Genomic DNA, 21,907 nt, shown 5'->3' with positions numbered 1-21,907 from the left:
GTGTCAACAAATAGAAACCCATTAATTGATTAAATTCACACAATAAAATTTGTGAACAAAGAGCTTGTGGCATAGTGGTAGTCATTAGTCTCAAACCTTAGCTCGTACAGTCCATTTATTTGTTAATTGGGTCTCGCATAACCGAATCCATAATTTCGGGAGAATTGTTAAGATAAAAATTGAATACGACAAAGTGTTATATAAATTAAGATCCAACATTTCCCAATTGTATAAAGTGACGCCCTTTTTAAGTATAAAATCATGCAAGTCTTGAGTTAGATTTATCTTAAATGCATATGAAGGAATTGTATGTTCGTTCGAGAGCGCGCTCAACAAACTCGAACAGAACGAGATGATGCAAATGATGATGCCTTAGTTACTAGTGACGGTGCTGAATTTTGTGACAATTAAAGGATTGGCTTTTGCTAGGGTTATAATTTGATCAATTTCTACCACAAACCAATTAAATCACCGTAATTTTTAGTAAAATGGGATATTTAATTACAGCTTCTCTTATTAAAGGCGTATAATTATAACTATATGGTGAAATGAGCAAATGATAAAGCAAAGGTTTCTTTTTTTGATAACCTAAGAAACCCCCAGCCCAAGGGTCACAAGCCCAACGGTCACTTTGTGACCCTTGGGCCAAATCCAGTCCTGATTGGGCGGAAACCCTATGAAGAAATATGTTATCAATTGAAATCGAACCTAAGCGCAATTGCACCTCACCCAGTCGATTGTCACGTAAAGGTTGTTTGTTGAAAAATGTTCACGGCGTAATCCATGCTTTAAATCATTTATGCAATCTTTTGTCCCTGGAAATTATATATGGTACGAGAATACAATGAATGTTTTCAAATTCAATCAAATCAAATCATCTTGATATTGCAAGGATATATTCATTGATTCAAGTTATCGATCCCAATTACTTTTGATGTCATTATATTCTTCCCATAATTTCATAATTTTATTGTCCTCTACTTGATCCCCTAATATAAGCCCACACTAACACTTTGAAAGCTACAAAAATGAAAATGTATAGCCATTTGAACCAATTCATTTGTATGGGAGGCAGGTTTAGATTCCAATAATCCAAGTGCATTTTCCTTAATTAGAAATCTTTCTCAATCAAAGCCAATATATGTTTGGTTTGGGTCACTTCCATATACAAGCGACAAAATTAATCGAATACTAATTGCGTATATGGATGTGTTCAATGAATGTTTCGTTGCTAGAACTAAAGCATGCATACCTATTGGCAACCTATTTTCCATGAGTGGTGACTTCATGTTTAATTTGGTAGCACAAGACACAAACCAACCCTAGCTAGCTTTGAATATTATTCCATTATCTCTCTTGCTTTAAAAATCTATTCCATGCTTAGTGCATGCATCCTCACCACAAAATGAGAAAAACCCTTGTGCTCTTATTTGGGAGGTAGGTTTTGGTTATGTGTTCAAATCCCCCACCGGAACTTCGTAATATATATATATATATATATATATATATATATATATATATATATATATATATATATATATATATAATATGAATGAACTTCTAGCTAACCTAACTTGCTTAGGAGATACTCTTCCATTTTCAAAGGTTTGTGAGTTGATTTATACCTAATTCGTATCTGATGAGGTTCAAAATTGTCTTAGGTCTTGATGACTTACGGTATTGACGAGGGTAACCTTCACAGGAGAACGCTTACTATAGAATTGACTTAAGGTGTTTGTCCTTGATACCGATGAGGATAACATGCACAAGACAATACATAAGCTAACAAGGGCTTCGTAGGTGTACTCGGGAGATCTTTCTAACGCTTAAATCAATAAACTATCAAATGAGAGTGCTCAGAGCTATCTCTAGCATCTACTAAAGTGCAGGAGTGCAAAGTTAGGATCGTTTACCTCTAGCGGGCCCCTAATTTATATGAGTTAGATGAATTCTAGTTTTGATATGAGTAGATCTCCCCTCCCTGATCTTAAGCAAATTTACAAATGTGAATCATATCTTGATTCATTTCCTAAGTAAAGTTGTTCTTCTCTTGGACTCTTGATTTTCTTATGATGTTGGGTTACCCGGGATTATTGAGGGGGCCTCTCTGTCTTGTCGAGATGCTCTCTCCTCGGGTATCGTGCCTTATGTTGACTTTTCGAATGTCTTCTTCTTGGTTGGTGTCTTCGGTTCTACTTTGTTCGGTAACCGAAAGATGCCTTTACTTGGTGGAGATATGATTTTACGTGCCAAGTGTCAAAATCTTAGTGGAGGTTATTTTGGTGCTGCAAACGTGGTTCGCGAACTAAAATTATATATTTTGTAAATGAATATTCAATGTGAAAAATGAGATTAAATATAGAATAATGCTTGAGACCCCAAAAAAGTAAACTCCAAAAAACCCCCATTTAATGTGGAGTGTTGGATGTGAAGTGGGCCCTACATGTGTGTTTTTAATCAATAGTTATTTTAATGCCACATAGATTTGGGGGACTTTTGGGGGTGATATTTTGAGGGTCTCTAGCATTGTCCTTAAATATATTTGACCTAAAAAATTTTTAGGTAAACGACCATTCACTCACACATACTGACAAAGTGCTGTTTGGTGACACATTTTTTAATAATCCTAACCCGGAAAGGGAGAGAGAAAAAATCCGAATAGTAAAAAAAATTATAGCACGTGTCCAAAAGGATTGCGACCAAGTCACGGTGTCAAAGTTGTACACGTCTACTCCACCAACTTTACACGCATCTCCACGTGTACTGCTCTCATCTATTCTTCTCTATCGCTTTTATTACGTCGACAAGCACCCCGCCATCGACACGTGGCAGTGGTGTCCCACAATGTCTTTGAACTCTTATCTTTTAAACCCCTCTTGCCGTCAACTTTGTTTACACGTGCCCGTCGATCTCATCATCCCTACAAAAAAAGACAAAAATTATGGGGTGATGATGGGAACACATACTAATCTTTCTTGATACGTAGACTGCAAGATTAAGTAATCCCATAAGACACTTTTTCTATAGCTTCCACATTCATAGTATTTTATTAGAAAAAAATTAATAAGAGATCTTTATCTTCTTATTATTATTTTTGCCTTTTATCTTCTATGCGTATAATGGGATCCGCGTCTATTATCCTTTGGGTGCGCTCTTAGTAAACCTTTCGAGTATAGTGGGATCCGCGTCTATTATCCTTTAGGTGCTCTCTTAGTAAACCTTTCAAGTCTACGTATTAGTTCACAAACTACGCATATCAAACAAACACATAGAAAATTTATGTATGAACTCATACTTTATAGAGAAGTAAACCCTGATTCGAGAGCATGATTAGCATGCATTTAACACCAAGCCAACACCAAACAATGGTCTCATCTCTTGAATTGATTGTGAAAGTGCATTGTCTTGGTTGGTCTCATTTCTTCAAATTTGTGTTGAAGTATACATTTTGGTATTAACGAATACTCAAATGTAATAATGGGTTATTGATTGAGATGATGAACTTAAGCGCAATAACTCTTAGTGCGAGCGGGAGGTCGTGAGTTTAAGTATCATATTGAATGCTTTCATTATCACAATTTGCGAGATGGACTCTTGCTCACTCTAACGTGTGCGAATGCCACAATGCGTTATTTTCCCACACTGGACCTCAACCCAAATCTCAAATGGTTCCATGGGGGTTGTAGAATCTTTCACGTGACTTGAAATTTACTAGTCAATTATCCAAGTGGACAACTGGATGGGTTCCACGTTAGCAAAATAAATAAATAAAACTTAAATGCATTTTAACCCAATTAACATAAGGGTAGCTTAATTAGTTAATTGGGGGAATCTTTATAATTTGGGATATTTAATTTAATTTTTTCTAAAATAATATTCTTTAATATTTGGGAAGGATGTTAACAATCCAAACACTCAAAAATTTACAAGAAACCAAACACTAGTGTGATTACATCAATAAAAATAAAAATAAATTTACTACACATGAAGGGAAGCTTCCATGATCACATTTTTTAGGGCATAGACAAAGATGCTCTAGTATGAAATATATATCTTTATGCTTTGCACTTTTTATTGTAAAAGCATGTATGAAATGTGAAATATTTAGCATGTTTTTGGTCTCTATAGAAAGACATAAGTGATCAAGGGGTCGTCTTCTTTTTCTTTTTTTTTTAAACAAAAAAAATCCATAAAAGATATGATCCACATTAAACCCGTCCTATATGTCGAACCCATGTTCCATCTTACAAATTGATTGTTTAAACATTCCATTTCAATAACCTGAAGTTTAAAATTGTGTCATTTTGGTATTTCGGGTCGAATTTAGTATTTTCGGTCAGTTAACCCGCCGCATATAGGACATGTTACTTAAAATGGCACATATCATGGGACTTGACAACCTATTGAGCTGATAAAATCATAGTAGATAAGAGTTTGCTAGCTTTCAATTCAATCCCTTTTGTGCTTATTCAAACATCAAAGAGAACACACTATTGTTGTTCTCTCTTCCATTCTATTTGACTAAAATAATCTAAAAGGAACCAACGAGATGTGGCTCGGTTGGTAATCAATTGGGTTAAATATATATATGTTCAAGGTTCGATTCCAACCGTAAACATATTACTCTACGGTATTTCTAAAAAAATATATAGGAAACAGTGATTTTGAATAAATAGTAGAGCAAATGGAAGAACATAAAAACATGGTATTATGGTCAAAACACACTAATGAAGCAAGATAGATTCTAACTAAACATCGCACTCAAAAATCAAAACAGATAATTAATTAATTACCAACCGCACAATATCATTAATAAGAAAAAAAAGCTTGATTAATTTAATAAAATCTATGATTGTAAGCAAAATCAGAGACAGCTTCTACAGAAGCTACTGCATCTGTGGTTCCAATCAACAGAATAATACTAAAATTGACACTATCTTCTTTAGCCTCTTTTTCTTAACAAACAAAAACAATTAATGAACCTAATCTATAATAATAACAGATAAAATCTGCAAATTTATGTTTTTTTTTAAAATTATATTTCAAAATTTTGTATAGAATAAAATTAACTTGTAGAGGAAGGATCATGACCGGAATGTGACCATGGTAGAACCGGAAAGTCCTCGCTGTGATGATGTTGTGGTGGCGGCGGCGGCCGGAGAAAACCCTGTTGCTGTTGCTGCTGTTGGGTAGAAAAAAACAGGGGAAGTGAAGCAGAGGAGGATGAACCAGAAGAAGAAGAAGAAGGCATTGTTGATTGCATAGAAGCCAACTCTGAATTGTAATACATTTCTTCAAGCAAAGTTGAAGGCTGGTGGACATGAAAATCGCCCGAACTCTGCAGCAACTGCGAGTACTCCCAGTAGTCTCTCATCGTATCCGGCGAGACCTGGAACGGCGGTGAGTGAAAGAAAGGAGGCAATGTCACATTCGGTGATGTAAATTGTTGGGAAAGTTGTCTTGATTGAGTGCTGGAGATTGCTTGTTGTTGTGGCATTAGCCTAACGTTTTCTGGGAAATTGAGTTTTGCTCTGTTTCCCCTGAATCGTAAGGCGGCCTCGTCGTAGGCTCTGGCTGCTGCCTCTGCGGTGTCGAATGTGCCTAACCAAACTCTCGCAGCTTTGTGGGGATCACGGATTTCTGCTGCCCATTTCCCCCACGGCCTCTGTCGTACTCCTCGATACCTCCTCCTTCGCTCTCCGGATTCTTCGTAGGCTTCCGTTGATGGCGTCGACGGTGTTGGCGTTGGTGGTGTACTGGCCGGCGGAGGAGGGACAATCGTTGTTGTACCAGTTTCTTCTATTGAAAAAATAAAAGATCGAAATTTGAAACACTGTTCCATTGAAATTTTGATTGATTGAATATTAATTGCATATATATATATATACCTGATAGCGATGATGATACTGTAGAAGAAGATTGAAAATCCCCAAACCCTGCATAAACCCCTGGCGGCACCACCGATTCAATCAACTGATGATGACGATAATCTTCTTCTTCTTGGCGGCCTCTCTTTTTTCCAATCCAAATCGTGCCAGAACCAGAAGGGCCTGAACTCGGCCTCGCATGAACATCAGCAAGACCCCAAGAGCCACTTCTATGGCCTGACACAACATGGGTGAGGGCAGAGATCATTGCGGACATCTCTCCTGCGCTTGTTTGCACTGAATACAGAGGTGGCACCGCCTCCTCCACATGTTGTTGTTGATTATGTTGATGATCGCGGCCACCATGGGAATCGGTTGAGTCTTTGTTATTAGCCACCTTGAGAAAGCACATGTAAACAATAATAATCACAAGCTACTGTCAATTGATATTGACCAAAAAAATTCTGCAAATTTATCTGTGGAAATGAGAGGCAAGGGTTTATATATGATGATAGATAGATAGGGAATTCGAAAAGGGTCAGCCTGAGCCGCTATTCATATAGTGCAGTGCCGGTGCACGACCTTTATGTGATAATTATGAGGAAAAAAAACTATATGTTCTTATATTTTGAAGTTTTATTATTATTATTTTTTCAGTTTAGAAGAACATGCAGTGGCCGACTCATGAATTAGGATCATGAGACAAAAAAAATTAAATTAAATTAAATAGTGCAGAATCCGCTCTTCTTTTGTTTTTTGGTTGGAGGGTTAATATCAGTTTACATTAGGGGCTAATTTGGTACACATTTTTGTAAAGCATTTATATTACTTTTGAGTATAAATTTTGGGTTTCAACCAAACAACAATTTAATAGCACATAGTTCGAGAGACTTTTATCCAGCATTTTCATCCAACTTTGACATGCTACTCTTGAGGAGCTTTTATAGAGCATTTCCAAATTGTTCTCTTTATTATCTCTGTAATTGATGTTATTCCAAGATTACCCCTCATTAAATAAATGAAATTCAAATAAATTGATAATTTATTAAGTAATTGATAATTTATTATTATCTTTAATTAATTTAAAAGTCATTATATTATTTTTAATAATTAAATTGTTTGTTTGGATACAGTGTATACAACAAATATGCATAATACCCATGCACGTAATTTATCACAAAATGCTACACAACACAAATGTTGATAACAAAAGTACAACCAAACACCTACTCAGCATTCAGCCAACATTTCTGTTACTAAAATTGTCTATCATTTCTGCTACCACCATTTCTGTTGGCATATCTACTACTTTACAAATGCTCTACCAAACTAACCCCTAGTGGAATAATTATCGAATCACCGGAATTCGTCTCCTAATAATAAAATCGCTATGGATCCAAGTGATGTGATTTATATAGATGGAATGAATGGTAGCTTTTGCATCTTAGAACAAAAGGTCGGTATATTTGAGTTTGAACAATAGATTGTCCTTTAAATTATTTTAAAATAATATTGAACTTGATTATTTGATCGATACTTGGATTAGAATTTTATGGTCAAATTCATATTGGGTTGTTCTTATTCCAGAAGAGTAAACGGTTGCTTTTGGCTCCACTGAAGTGTTGGGGACAACTTTGTCTTGGTCTTGGTGGCTCTTATCACGTTCAGACAGATTTTACCAAAAATGTAAGAACAGAAACTCTCTAAATGTCCTTTATTTTGTATGAACCAACAAAAATGATAAAATTTTCAGCGATTGATATAACAGTTATACCAGCTGCTAAGTTCGATGTACAGGATTCAAGTGAGAATTCTCGAGCTCGACATGTCCTCTTACATGATGAACATGAAATCACATGCATACAATTCAACAGTTAAGATAACTGTAATATCAATTACTAAGATTCCTATCATTATTGGAAAAAAAATACCTAAAGATTAAAAAATATTTCTGGGAGGTCAAAGAAAGCCCATTGCCTGTTTTCCCTGCAACGTTTGGCAGAACCAACCTATTGTTTCACCTTTAATGGAACCTATTTGGACGGTGTGGCTAAGTTGGTTCATCATTTTGGCTAAGTTTGGTTCTAGTTCTTGTATGTATGACTCGGTAGAGATTGTCTTTATTAATGTTGTTGACGGGTAAGGGACCCAATTCGGGCGAAAGAGACATTAACAATACGCAAGGGGATATATACATCGGAAATGATGAATATCTCAACAGTTGGTATCAGTTATCTTAATTACTGAATTGAACGCATATGATTGAAGTGAATTTGTGGATTTCACATGATGCACGTGAAATCTTATGTGTATAACTCAGTAGGATAATTGAGAAATCAACGGTTTGAAATCTCTATGATATTTATGTACTATTATCAAAGACTTTGATCAACTGTTAAAACAACACGTGGACGTTGAGTAGGTGTCGATTATGATATTTAGGGTGATAGGTAGGTCGCTTGACATGAACCTAAATATTAGTTGAAATAATGGAGGCAAAATATTTGATGCTGTATACTATCTAAGGTTTTCTAGATTCTATCCCTAATCTTTGAAAAATTTCAATTTTATCCTTATAGTTTCATTTACCTATCTATTTTTGTCTTGAGTCAAGTCTCCGATGATAATCTCAATGGAAAAAATATGAAGTGGCATGGCCTCCTTTGGCACCGACCATCCTCCATCCTCCATCTCATTTATCGACTTTCCTCCCTCCATATCTGCCTCCTTGGCGCCTCCTTTCCTCCCGACTCCTCATCTCTCCTCTCCTCTTCTCGTTCCTCTCCATCGCCCATATCTCCGATCACTTTTACCTCACCTAGCCCAACCCCAACGACACCAAGAACAATCGTTGCGATTTCGGGTTTGATCCTTGTTGGTACTCAATGAATAATTTAGAGATTGTGAAATTGAAATAATTTTTCTATTTTTGATTTTATATGTGTAAAATCAAGTAATTTAAGACAACTTTTTTCTTTTCATTTTAGGGGTATAAAATAAAGTAATTTAAGGAAAAGTAATGAAAAAACAATTAAAGAAAAATAATAATGGAAAAAAACATTGGATTATAATTGTGTAACTACATGTCACATAAGCAAGAATCTTGATTAAAACTATATGAAATATGTTCGGGTGACGATTTTATCTCATTTTAAAATATTGAATCTAACTTTATAACAAAATTTCTTTCGATAACTAATTTTAAAAAAAATAATCATCTTACGATCCTGTAAAATATAATTAACCCGAATGTTAAATATACCATCTTCATTTGAACTCGCAACCTCATTAAGCAACCCAATTGGTGGGAAGGCTATCAAGATCTTGTCAGTCTATTCCATTGGATTGGTCTGCTGACCAGTTCCTATCAATTTATCTTTGGACGGCTGAGAAACAAAATCCTCTCAATTAGATTTTGGATGAACAACCTGGCAATAACTGCTCTGACCGATCAATTACTACATCTGAAACACATGATTTTTTGTTTTTTTTTTTTCATTTTTTAATTATTTTCGAAGATAACATATATATGCTTTCCAAATGGGTGTGCCTTTCCAACTTTGGAAAGTAGAAATTTTTTATTTTAAAAAAAATTATATTCTCCACGTGATACAATACATACATACATACCATACGTAGTAAAGTCTTGTTTTTCTTTACTTTTTTATATAGCTAAGTGAACAAGAAAAACAAGCCGAAATGCTAAAATGCATGATTTGGTGGGTCAAACCCGCTATCAATTCTGATGACTAGAGTTCGAATCTCATTCTCCCGTTTTAAAGAATATATATAAAATACGCGTTATCAATTCAAGAGGTAAATTGAGACATTAAGTGACTGGGAATGTTGCCGAAAAGCCTCCATTAACGGCCCATTTAGCCAAGCGATCGCCCCAGACATGTTGTTACCCATAAACTCTTAACCACTCAGTATTGGCCAATATATCATCCCATCTAACGATCTCATAGCTTCTTTAACAGAGGCCTCTATCTCCCAAACAATCTTGAGCTAATAAAGTCTTGAGTAACACATTTTTACCAACTCTCAGAGCAATGATGGATGAACTTCATTCAGTTAGACGAAAAGGCAAGCACCTCGTCAGTATTGTTGAACCCGAAAACCCAATCAAGGGTCAGCGAGTAGAGGACTTGACCCTAACGCGTCGCTAGGATTATGAAAGTATAAGTATAGGTGGGTCTTGCAGGAAGAGGAGTCTCACCCCAAGGCGTGTGTGTTCTTTTACCCCAATAAGGACGTGAATCTGATCCATGTCTCGAACTCTAGGAAAATGATGGAACACCATGAGAAAGACCAATGAGGCATTTTGGAGACGTGACGTCGATCAACATCTCGATGTCAAGGAAGACAATGAGACACCATGAGGAAGACCAACGAGGCATTGCGGAAAACGCTGCACCGATTCACATCGTCATGAGAAAGGCCAACGAGTCGTTATGGAGTGCTCAGAAGAAGGCATGCAACACAAACCTTTTAAGTGAATGATTACTAGCACCCTTGTGTGGTCTAGACGATGGACGGATCGAAGCACACTCCAAGGTGTGCAATGACAAATGATCAGAACATGGATGTTCAAGCAAGAATGTCGGCTCCGGCCGACCAATGAGGGTCGTCGACACAATCCGACCAAAGAAGTCTGGTCGGCCAAAGACAACTACTGCACACTTGCCTCGGCAGTCATGAGGACCGGACAAACTGTCACCCGTTCATCAACCGGCTGACCCAATGGCTCACTAAGGAATGCATAAGTCCTTAGGGTTCACGTAGAAATAAGGTTTTGAAGAGGCTATCAGGCAAAAGGAAAGAGTTGAGCCCAAGGAAAAGAAGTCTTGCCATCTGAAGACGGAGATGTCAAGACATGTCTAGAAAGGGATATCAACCAGCAGTTGAGGAGGGCCCTCGCACAGGCTTGCCCAACGAGGAATCGCTGAGAAGGCCGACTATCAACGGGAAGTGGCAAGGCGTCAAGCTAGCCAAGAGCGGCAAAGGAGCCCCAGTCCTCCATATGAACATTGGCAAGTCTCAAGTAGAAAGGCATCCCACGCGGAGCTCTATGAGCACATCAAGGCAACAGGCGAGAAAGAGCTCAAGAGGAGCGTTTTCCAAAACTTCTAGCTCATCATGGAGATGCACTAGTCAAATAGAAGACCTCAAGAGGAGCGTCTTCATTGTCAGTACAACTGATCATGGCAAGGCAAACTTCAGGGACCCATTGCAGGCAGGCAGTTGAAAATGCTTTAGAATAGCAAGCTGTCCCTATGGATACACGTATTATGGCAAGCAAACCAAACGAAATTTCAAACCGGATGGCATCAAAATTCTGAGTTTGATAAAACAAACGATGTTCCAAGATTGAAACATTGCAACGATATCATCCTTCGACAATTCAATTACCCATACAACAACTAAAAGAACTGTCACAAAATAAAAATCTCAAATACGGGGAATGGAAACAAAATCATCATTATGGCAGCTTGAGAATAGAAACAGGTAAAGCATAATTACGCCTTCAGACGTCCATAGGTTTTCTGTTTCTCTTGAGTTGTCTGGAAGCGGCCATGTCCGAACTTCGATGAGGTGTCAATGAACTTGAGTTTAATATCCTCAAGTGCAAGACGAGAAGTCTGCTTGAGCAGCGACTGGCGAAGGGTAACCACCCTCTTCTTGGGCCCAACACAGCACCCCTTGATCAATAGATAGTCATCCTTCACAACACCATAGTGAGGGAAGCCACCCATTGGAGTAATATCCTTTTCAGTCCTGTTTCGTCAATATAATCAAAATCTCAGTCTGCATTTAGGTGAAACAGAGCAAGTACAAAGATATATTTAAAGACCATTAACGTAGATCTCCAAACAGTTTAAAAACTATTATTGGAAACACACTTACCTGTCATACTCAGTAACTGCAGTGTGGGACTCCTGACCAGCCTTGCCAAGTTTATAAATTTTCTTATTCATCTCAGTGCGGTGGTGATACCCATTCTGACCAGCTCTGGCAACTGTAAATGATACTCTGGCAGGATGCCAAGCACCGATACAAGCCACCTTACGCAGACCCCTGTGGGTCTTTCGAGGAAGCCTGGTGACACCCCATCGAGTGACGACACCTTCATACCCCTTACCCTTTGTGACACCAATGATGTCAATCATTTCATCCTTCTGGAAAATAGCATCAATTGGGATTTGCTTCTCAAAGAAGCCATATGCATAATCAACCTTCTGAGCAACAGTGCCACCATTGACCTGGATCTCCATAAGGTGTGCTTTTTTCTGCTTCAACCCCTTCATCTTCCTAATCTGTAATCCCGTAAGCAGAAGAAACAGGTATTACTAAAACAAAACTCTAAGGAATAAATAAAAAAATCCGACTTAACATTAAATCCAATACAAAGCTCTTTGAATAATGAAGTATTATTACCTGAGTGTGTGCCAAAACACGAATGACAGTTGCGTATTTCTTCATTTTTTCAAGCTGAGCTTGGATACTTTTCTTCCCTTCTTCAGTTTCATACTGCTTGGAGTATTTTGTGAAAGCCTTCTTCTTGGACTTGCACCAATTCTTGTAGAACCTTCGCTTCACGTCTTCACTCAGATGCTGAGCCCAGACAGTGTTCAAAGAGCGGAGACCACGGGGTGTCTTCACGTAACCAACAACTCCAACAACTACCATGGGAGGGGTCTCAATAATTGTCACAGCCTCACATGTCTCCCTCTTGTGAAGTTCTACAGTAACATACTCAATCATAAATATAGATGGGGAGGGGGGGAGAGAGAGAGAGAGAGGGAGGGAGAAAGAGTAAAAGAGAACATAAACAGGGGCAGTAAGTAGCGCATTCCAGACTCCCAGTGAAACCAAGTACATGATAGAGAGCGAGAGAAAGCAATACATAATCAGAAAAAGCTACCACAATATTACGGATGAAGCAATATAATCAGAAAAGAAAGGAGGATATAAAACAGGGCAATTAGTAATGCAACATAAAAAATACATCGAATATGCATTCCTCAGTGGAACAAACATACCTTTAATCCGAGAGAAACCGAGAAATTTAATAACAGGCGCAGTAAATAGAGCATCCCAATGAAACGAAGTATATGAGTGACAAAGAGAGCACTCCGTAACCAGAAAATGCTAACACAATTCATACTAAGAGAAACAAAGTAATCAGAGCAAGCTAAGGTGACCAAGGATCATGTAAGTCGCTACAAATAAAAATAAAAAACATAATAAAAACAAAAACAACTTTTATCATCGCCATGCAACTCACAAAAATTAAATGCAAAAATAAATAACAAAATTTTCAGACCCCACAAGATCCAGGAAAAACACATGAAACAATCAAAAATTAATATTACCACAGTCAATCAGCTCAAATAAAAAATTGCTTACTCGATCCAGGTTTCTCGACCTCCCTGACAATGTGTGTCATCCCAGCCTTGTAACCCAAAAAGGCAGTTAGCTTGGGTGGCTTGCTTGGGTCATCCTTAGGAAATGCCTTCACTGCAAGAGCAAAACATTGAAATTCTCAGAAAAATATAATTCAAGAGGTTAAGGTAAAACAAAAATTATTTGGTTGCCCAACATAAGAAAAACAATCTAGGAAATTAAACTCTGAGTAATTGATCAAGTAAGGAGTAAAAACCTCAAACTTAAATTCAAGATCCATGTATGGACAAAGGGAACCTAAATTCCAAAACGATTTTCTGTTTCATGGGTTTGATTATCTTAAGAAATAATCAAAATAAGTTAGCAAGAATTGGCACAAATTATTAGAAACATTGCATTTTACCTTTCCCTCTGTGACGAGCAGCGCGCTTCCTTGGAAGAAATCCAAGAGATCCATGCCTTGGGTGCTCAAACTTCCTGTGAGACATTTTCCTCCTCCTTCACCACAGATAGATTTAACAAAAAAAATTAATAAACAGTGATACATAGAAACAAAACAATATAATGCCCTCAGGCTAACTACAGTAACATAAACAAATGATAAGTAGTTTGCAGACGATCAAATGTTCAGATTTCAGAAAAAAAAATGCGTATATACGAAAGATATCAACAAATGCAGTAAGATGAAAGGTTAACATGCATATTCAGAGAACTATGCACCACAAAACATGATTCTCGTTCCTAATGTAAAGCAACAATATATTGCAAGAGAGCCGCTCGTATTTTGCACTTCACAGATAAAAAAAATAGAGAACCATGAATCACGATGCCTTCAAACAGATTGGGAGCTACAATTTAAAGGGGCATAACAAGCGCATACTTTTGTTATTCATGCAAACTATAATGCATACATGAAGATACAGAACAGAAATATAAACCAAATGCAATGGATCTCAAAAGTTATTACTTGAGATTCAACCCCCCAAAAAAAAAAATAAAGACAGAACTCAGACCGGAACAAACTCTTTCAATGATTCATGTAATTTTTGCTTTAAAAAAACAAAATCAGAACAAGAAATGAGATTCAAATCCCAAATTATATTCTTATTTCCACAAATCCCAAAGGAACCAAACCGAAAGAGATGGAGAGAGAGCGAGAGAGAGGTGGAACCTGAGCTGCCTCCTCCTTCTCCGCGGCCGACTAGAAGAGAAACTGAGCGTAAACCCTACCTAGAGTTTATATAACGATCGAATTGCAATAATCTATATGGGTTGGGATGGACAAGGGCTGCTACGGGCCCAAACATTTCACAATACCTAAATGGGCCTCAAAAGAAAAAAACCTACATGGGCTTAACAAAAAAATGTTTCAGAACAAAATCAAAAAAGCATTATATGTGGCTGCTGGGATTCGAGCCCAGGTCTCCACGGCCACAACGTGGAATTCTCACCACTAAACTACAGCCACTTTTTGTTCAAATCATTGCCATTTATCAATTTATTTATTACAAATAAGAGCGTATCTTTAATTTAGATTGAGTCTCTAATTAAAAATCAACCTTAATTAGACCCGAGTCTTTTCTAAATCCTGCTACCTAGCCATCTGGGCCTTAGCCCTTGGGCTTTCCAATCCAAAATCGATGATTGGGCCTACATTTTTCTTCATGGACTGACGAGAAAAGTTTGTGGACGTTAGTGAACAATCCAGCGACTCGATCAATTTGTCTAGCAGAGTCAGGTAGAGGAGGAGAAGTCATCCTCGGGGAGGAAAGAGGAGTGGAAGTGGTGGAACTAGGCGCTGGAGAAGTGGAGAGGGGAGTCGGAAGAGGAGCAATGTGGGGAGCAGTAGAAGACATGGTAGGTGGAGGAAGGGTAGGGGTTTGGGAGCAAAGGATACGAAGAAACAAGAACGTTCCTTGACCTCAGCCCTGAGTTCGAGTCTAACGCGCTGCAGTCCGGTCCATCATTAAATTTTTAATCCCTACTTGTTTGGTCCAATGGTTTGAGGACTAACGGGATACCCGTCCACCTCAGGTTCAAGTCGAAACATTCGTATTAATGCGTCGTGAACGCTCAGACAAGTGTGGGTTAGTAGCCTATTGGGTCTTGGGCCTCTAAAACCGACAAGTGACTTGCATAGAGGTTCGACAATGGTAGTTGGACTCTCCCTTTGGGGTTTACAATATAGGGCTCGACCCAAAGGACAGAGTCTCGTTGTAGTTCCCAAGTGGTTTAAAAAAAAGAACGTTCCTTGACATGAGAATGTCTGGATTTAAAAGCAAAGACTTGCTAATGCCCCAATAAATCAATAATGTTCAACGTATCTGGTAATCCTTGTCTCAAAAAATCAAACTACAATTCTGGGGACTGATACAACAATGACCTAGATGAAATGGGAGAGAAAAGAGAAGGAAGAATGAAACAAAAAGAGACTTCCAATCTCATGGACTTATGATAAAAAAAAAGGGAAAAAAGGAAGGAATCTGTAACAAGGCTCAACGCAACTATTGCTTCTCCTTTAACGATTTTTCAATGCGTTGAATGAGCTGATCAGCATTCAAAGCACCCTCCTGTAGATGATCAAACCAATAAACCTCAAGTTAAGCTCAAAAAACCAGATTGAAGAGTACAAAACACCAGCAAATACACTCAGGAAAGCGCAAAAAAAAAATTAAAGAAAATTGCAACAAAAAGCATAATTTATTACTCTAAATTTCAATTGAATTTAACAATGTAAAAGATAATGCTGAAAGACGAGTCCCCTGAAAGACTAGTTAATTCCACGCCAAACCCTAGTAAGAGAATGCGCTGATCTAGGTGCATTGCAATCATGTTGAGTAGAAATATAAGCATTGAGCCAAAAAGGGGAAAAATTCTGATGCACCAGTACAAATAATGATCATCTACAAATTAAAAAGGAAAAAAAAAGAAGAAACCTAAGATCCGCAAGAGATAAGATACTAAATCAACTTACAAATCGATCACAAGGTTTCCCATCCTTGAAAATGATGAAAGTAGGCAATGCCTCTATCTTGTATTTATCTGCAATGCTTGGGTACTTCTCAGTGTCGATTTTCACCAACTGGATAGTATCTTTCAGAGCAGCACTAACTTCATTAAGAATAGGAACCATGAACTGACAAGGGCCACACCTGCAAATAACAACTGGGCTTAGTCATCCTCCAATTAAAATGAAAGCCTAGCCTGCTTCAGTGATTAGAAAGTCTCAGTCTTCCATTACAATTCAAAAGGTAAAGGTCAAGGAGGACACTATTTGGCAAGAACATATATAGAAACACCAGACTGCAATGTCTTCCTTGATTTAAACGCTGCATATAAAGATAAAACTAGGGTGTTGATATAAATGAAAGCTATAAGAGACCATCTCACGTAAAGTTGCATTTCATATAAGAAGGAACAAAGAGAGAGCAGTTAAAGAAACGAAACGCAACTAACCAAGTAGCGTAGAAATCGACTAATACGGGTTTGTCAGAAGTCGCCAGCATTTCATCAAAGGAGGAAAATGTTTGCTTCTTTGCTGCAACCTGCAATAACCATTATTACAACTTAGGGACATTAAGAAGAGGAAGAGAGATTTGTCTAAGAGGGTACGAAAGTGTAAAGTGTAGAGATGTTAGTGCTCTAACTCAAAAGGTTGAGAGTGTCTTCGTTTTTATGCAACAAGATTTAGTGAAGAATGTAATTTTACACTGGTTTGAGAAGCAACGGAGAATTCACGTGATTGACTCCAAACAACTTTGAGTATGAATTATCCAGCAAGATTCATATCCCATATTTGAGATGAAAGATTTGATGATGATGAAAATAGTTATTGAAAATAACTATTCCAGAAAAGCAATTTAAATCAAGCTAAGCCAAAACAAAGTAAGCATAATGTAATAACTACCAGGGCAGTGGGAACAAAATAGATAGTGATCATAAGTGCAACAAAATCAAACAAAAATTCACTTGATTATTGCTAACAGCAAATTGATTTCCAGAAAATGGGGAGAAAAGTTCAAGCAATCTTAAAGAACTGAAGAATGTAGTAAGTTTATAATTCTCAATGACTCCTACATGTAGAAGTCTGAAGAGGATGCAATGAAAATAACACAGAGAATTGTCACCTGCCGATTACATTAAAAAAATGTCAAATTTGGCCTAGATAAGGCAGGGATGTATGCTTTAGTATTTTGGGTTTATAGATCTCAACTGTCTGTCAGATACATCTACGGGAAGAAAAAAAAAAACTATCAACTACATACTATTTTGACACTGCTACCTGACTCAAGTCAAATAAAGGTTGGACTTTCCATGTATAAAACTCAATTTGCAAAAGTGGAACTACAGATTGTCCACGAGCCAATTCCAAAATGATTTGAAGTAAAGAAGTTTTCATATTTGATCATTCAAAGAAAGACAATGTCCAAAAGACGCCTCTAAAACACACATTAGTTTACCCTAACTAGGGGAACACATCAACTCTAGGTGGAAGCTTAGCTTTCAGCTAACCATATGAGTTGAGAATCATGATCTTTCAGATGCAAAATTGCAAATAGAAGGAAAATCTTAATGGCAATAACCTTTCTTGCCTACCACAAACAATATTTATACATGAAAAGAGTAATTTCACGGCATAACTACATGTTACTCTATGCTACAAAGATTGTTAAGATAGAAAACTTCATAATCTAGAACCAGCCACTATCAAGCAAGAAATGAAATTCCAATGGAACCTTGTGTCCACAAGCAATAAAATTTTCGGAACACATATCTTCCCACCATTCTATTCCTCAAGAAATATGCAAGATGGTGCAAAAACAACTGAAAATAGGTACTTCCCGTGATATAAATTGTTACAGTAGATTGGGTTCTTGTACTTAATAATACGAAGTTAAATCGATACTGTCAAAATGGGCGGAAACACATTTCATATGCAATTTTCCTCTGCGTTTGACACTACCAACCGTACAATTGCATAATTTCGCTTTAGACAACCAGGATTGACTAACCAGAGCCAACAAAATCAAATAAATATTCAAGAAAATTAACACACGAAAGATTATAAACTGAAAAACTTGAAAAGGGAACTCGAGTGAAGAATGGTACCACAGGTGAAATTCGACGCCCCGACGAGGAGGAAATCCCAGCCTTCCCGATTCGAATCCTCTGAAACCGTAGAGGGAATAAATGCTTAGGAGACAACGATGAATAAACAGACAAATTACTGGTGTTTCGCGTATTCAGTGAAGGAATAGTTGATGCCGAGAGAGAAATCGCCATTCGTAGAGCGAAAAGGAGAAAAATCCTCGAGAGAACAAAAGAATCTACGAATTTGGAGAAGACGATAAAAAAAAAAGCTGGAGGGAGTGACGAGAGACTGGTAATAAGGGCTTGTGGTAGAATTGTAAAAATAGGAGCCATTGGATGATGAGGAAATATGACTTGGTTTTTTGATCCAACGGATGAGACGGACTTTGGGGTCCACTCATCTTTCGCGAGAAAATAGAAGAAAGGAAGATTTTGGTTGGCAGATGGTGGAAGAATTTAGAGAGTCTCCTCTGATGATCCCAAGATTCACAACACAAGAACAAACAAATTCAAAACCCCAAATCCAAATTCCCGAAACCCTTGATAATCTATTCTATCTATACTGTGGAGCGAAAATTCCAGAAGTGAGGTATTTGGGTAATTTCAGAGAGGGAGAAAGCGCGTAGAAATTGATAGGGACGTACTATCGGAGGAATAGAGACCGGAGATGGCGTCGTCCAAGGTCATGGGGTCGTCTAATCCGAGAAATTCGGATCTTTCGCGACGCGCATCTTCTACTGCGTCATCTTTTGACCGTCAAACTAACAGAACCAACGACAACAACATCACTATCAATAACAGTAACGCACTCATTGCTTCTTCTTCAACATCGTCAACTATGACCGTCGATGGACTTCTCCGTGATGTCTACGGTTCAATTCCCTCATCGGAGTCTACGCTACTTGACGCCCAAATCGCTCTCGTTGATACTCCCGTACTGACTGCGGACGCAGTGGCTGATCCCAACCAAATTCAGATGATAAATGAGAATGCTGCTGTTGGTACTCCTCCGGTAAGGAAGAGCGTGGATGAGGTGTGGCGGGAGATTGTGTCTGGTGAAAGGAAGCGGATGAAGGTGGAGCCCCCGGACGAGATGATGACTCTGGAGGATTTTTTGGCGAAGGCAGGTGCTGTGGAGGAGGATGAGGTCAAGATGCCCCGTGCCCTGAGTGACGGGGTTTATTCATTTGATCCCAGCCCCTTGCAGGTTCTGGACAAGGTGGAGGATTCGGTAACTGGGTTCGGAGATGGTTTGGAGGTGGTGGCTGGAGGAGGTGGAAATGGGGGAGTAAGGAGGGGTAATAGAGGGAGAGGGGTAGATTTCGAGCTGTTGGATAAGGCTGCACAACAACGACAGAGGAGGATGATCAAGAACAGGGAGTCTGCTACCAGGTCAAGGGAGAGGAAGCAGGTGACCTAACAAAAGATTTGAAATTTGGAACTTTTTGATATTTTTGTTCAATTTGGTATTGATGTTCATTTCACTTTTGTCCATTTCAGGCTTACCAGGTTGAGTTAGAGTCATTGGCTGTAAGACTAGAGGAGGAGAATGAACAGCTCTTGAAAGAGAAGGTACTGACTTTAGTTTTGTTACTGAAGGGTTTGTAATGTGGAAAAGGTGGTAATTATACTGTTTTTGTGCCTGTCTGTGCTTGTTCCTCAGCTTGTTATATCAATTTTCTAGATGAGTTTCGAGCTTGATAAATTCATGTGTAAAACGTCTCAGCATTACTTAGCTGAAAGAAATGCAATTTCAAGATAGTTGTCTGACCTGTTTGAACTATGCATTGCTGGCAATACTCATGGCCCTCTGCCACACATTGTCATTTCTGTGATCAAAAGTTGTGTTCTTGATTAGTGTCTAAGATACTTTTTTTGCTTGAGCTCTGAGTGTCTCAACCTTGAATTGTCACGCGCAAGTTACTCATGGATTGTTTTAGAGCTAGGAGGATTTATTCCTGTGTGGTTTAAGTACATTCTATAAAGAGAAAAATGCACTTCAACCATGCTGGAACAAACTCTCTATATCCCAACCAGTCTTAGCGAAAACTCTCCAGCTCTTTGCCTGTGGATGTATGTTATATCAATAGTCATAGTACTTGATTTATTTTCTTTTTTAGTTATTCACACATAAGTTTTTCAATTGATGATTTCAGCCTTCATTCTGTGGTATTCTTTTATGATCTCTTTATTGCTGCTTTAGACGTGTTATTTAAATCTTCTCTTGCCAACAAATATTCTTTTGTTTGCAGGATGAAAGGACGAAGGAAAGGTTTAAGCAGGTAATTAAGTTAATTTGGTATGGTATTATATTAGCATGTAGATCAACTCTGCAATTACTTTAGCATGGTTAATTCATGGAAGAATAAGGCAATCATAAAAGTTTATGGCGTCATTTTTGACGGAAGAAATCGATGATAGTAATGGTAAAGGCTATTAAAAGGTAAAACTGAAAATAGTCTTGTTCAAATAGATAGAAAAATCACAAGTGACTTGCAACTCATATTGTTTTGTTAAAGAAATCTTTGAGAGTAGAGACCTTGAAAATATATCTTGGCTTTTCTGGTAATTTCTGTGACATATTTCAAGCTAATCCTCAAGACCTTTACCCAACTGTCATATTAACCCATACGAAGTTATATATGAAGAATATTTCAAGTCATTTAGAATTTGAACCTAACTGCATTCTATAATGTCTGATCCATACAGCTGATATATAATGCCTTTCTGAATCCTATGGAAAAATGAGATCATGTTCAAATAGTGCTAGTTCCTTGCTGAGCTGTTAACTTTCTGTTGGTTTTATTCGATTTTATTTTACTGCAGCTTATGGAAGAAGTGATTCCAATTGTTGAGAAGAAGAGACCTCGTCGAGTCCTTCGGAGAGTACACTCAATGCAGTGGTAGATTATATATTTGCTTATTGAAGAATATGGTACACTCGTTCTGTCATAGGGAAAAAAAATAAGAGGAAGAAATGCATCAATCTTTCGGACATTCATTTCTAGATATCGACATTGAAAGCTGAAGTAATTTCTCAGATGATGCAGCGTGGAGACAAAGGGTGATTGAAACCTTAACCATGAGGGAGACTCCCTATAACTGAAGTATACTTGCAATGCATCCAGGTACATAGAGGGCTGAGATGATTCATGTCGTTCGTAGGTTTTGCTATGTAAGAAGAATCATGTTCTCCTTTTACTGGTCGGTCCCTGTGAAAAAGGAATGACTCTGCCTGCTATTAGTCTTAATGAATCATGACAGCTCCTTAATGAAAATATATAGACTCGTGGTTGGTGTTTTTCTGATCATTTCACTGGAAATGTGTTCTAGTTATTGCCTGCAAGTTTTCCCTATTCTTTGTGGTTTTTGCATCGTTTTGCCCTCACCAAGTCACTATTCTAATGGGAGCTGTAAATACGATTCTAATTCAATACCCTCAGATAGCAAAAGAACATGAAGGCATCTTGTGCTACTTCAACAACACAAATGCCTACAAAAACAACAAAATATTACCTCTACATAATTCTCTACTAAAAACA

General features: G+C 37.8%; 4 protein-coding genes and 1 non-coding gene across 6 annotated transcripts; 1 reads left to right on the top strand and 4 right to left on the bottom strand.

The window, feature by feature from the left end:
• Nucleotides 1-4,766: 4,766 nt before the first annotated feature.
• Nucleotides 4,767-6,378, bottom strand: LOC119992655 (ethylene-responsive transcription factor ERF110-like). Of its 2 annotated transcripts, none has more exons than XM_038839455.1 (2): nucleotides 5,889-6,378; nucleotides 4,767-5,796 (listed from the first exon to the last, which is right to left on the bottom strand). In XM_038839455.1, exons 1-2 carry the CDS (start codon nucleotides 6,277-6,279, stop codon nucleotides 5,066-5,068), a joined length of 1,122 nt encoding a protein of 373 aa, XP_038695383.1. In that variant the 5' UTR covers nucleotides 6,280-6,378; the 3' UTR covers nucleotides 4,767-5,065. The 2 variants fall into 2 exon arrangements, with proteins under 2 accessions (XP_038695383.1, XP_038695382.1); XM_038839454.1 differs by having other exon boundaries at nucleotides 4,767-5,799; nucleotides 5,889-6,371.
• A 4,814-nt stretch (nucleotides 6,379-11,192) lies between these two features.
• Nucleotides 11,193-14,512, bottom strand: LOC119993539 (60S ribosomal protein L3). The gene is made up of 6 exons (XM_038840710.1): nucleotides 14,446-14,512; nucleotides 13,678-13,772; nucleotides 13,278-13,388; nucleotides 12,306-12,610; nucleotides 11,775-12,184; nucleotides 11,193-11,645 (listed from the first exon to the last, which is right to left on the bottom strand). Exons 2-6 carry the CDS (start codon nucleotides 13,760-13,762, stop codon nucleotides 11,387-11,389), a joined length of 1,170 nt encoding a protein of 389 aa, XP_038696638.1. The 5' UTR covers nucleotides 13,763-13,772; nucleotides 14,446-14,512; the 3' UTR covers nucleotides 11,193-11,386.
• Nucleotides 14,513-14,670: 158 nt separating this feature from the next.
• Nucleotides 14,671-14,742, bottom strand: TRNAH-GUG. The gene has a single exon. It is a non-coding gene; the product is annotated as a tRNA-His (tRNA).
• A 799-nt stretch (nucleotides 14,743-15,541) lies between these two features.
• Nucleotides 15,542-18,732, bottom strand: LOC119992511 (thioredoxin Y1, chloroplastic-like). Its single transcript, XM_038839241.1, has 4 exons — nucleotides 18,384-18,732; nucleotides 16,731-16,819; nucleotides 16,249-16,426; nucleotides 15,542-15,844 (listed from the first exon to the last, which is right to left on the bottom strand). The coding sequence occupies exons 1-4, from the start codon at nucleotides 18,696-18,698 to the stop codon at nucleotides 15,779-15,781; spliced, it is 648 nt and encodes a 215-aa protein (XP_038695169.1). The 5' UTR covers nucleotides 18,699-18,732; the 3' UTR covers nucleotides 15,542-15,778.
• A 264-nt stretch (nucleotides 18,733-18,996) lies between these two features.
• Nucleotides 18,997-21,676, top strand: LOC119992510 (G-box-binding factor 4-like). The gene is made up of 4 exons (XM_038839240.1): nucleotides 18,997-19,776; nucleotides 19,866-19,937; nucleotides 20,618-20,647; nucleotides 21,192-21,676. Exons 1-4 carry the CDS (start codon nucleotides 19,033-19,035, stop codon nucleotides 21,270-21,272), a joined length of 927 nt encoding a protein of 308 aa, XP_038695168.1. The 5' UTR covers nucleotides 18,997-19,032; the 3' UTR covers nucleotides 21,273-21,676.
• Nucleotides 21,677-21,907: the final 231 nt, after the last annotated feature.

Source organism: Tripterygium wilfordii, chromosome 23 (assembly GCF_013401445.1).
Source record: "Tripterygium wilfordii isolate XIE 37 chromosome 23, ASM1340144v1, whole genome shotgun sequence".
Taxonomy (NCBI): Eukaryota; Viridiplantae; Streptophyta; class Magnoliopsida; order Celastrales; family Celastraceae; genus Tripterygium; species Tripterygium wilfordii.
The sequence above is the reverse complement of the archived record's forward strand: the minus strand, read 5'-3'. Positions and strand labels throughout refer to the sequence as shown.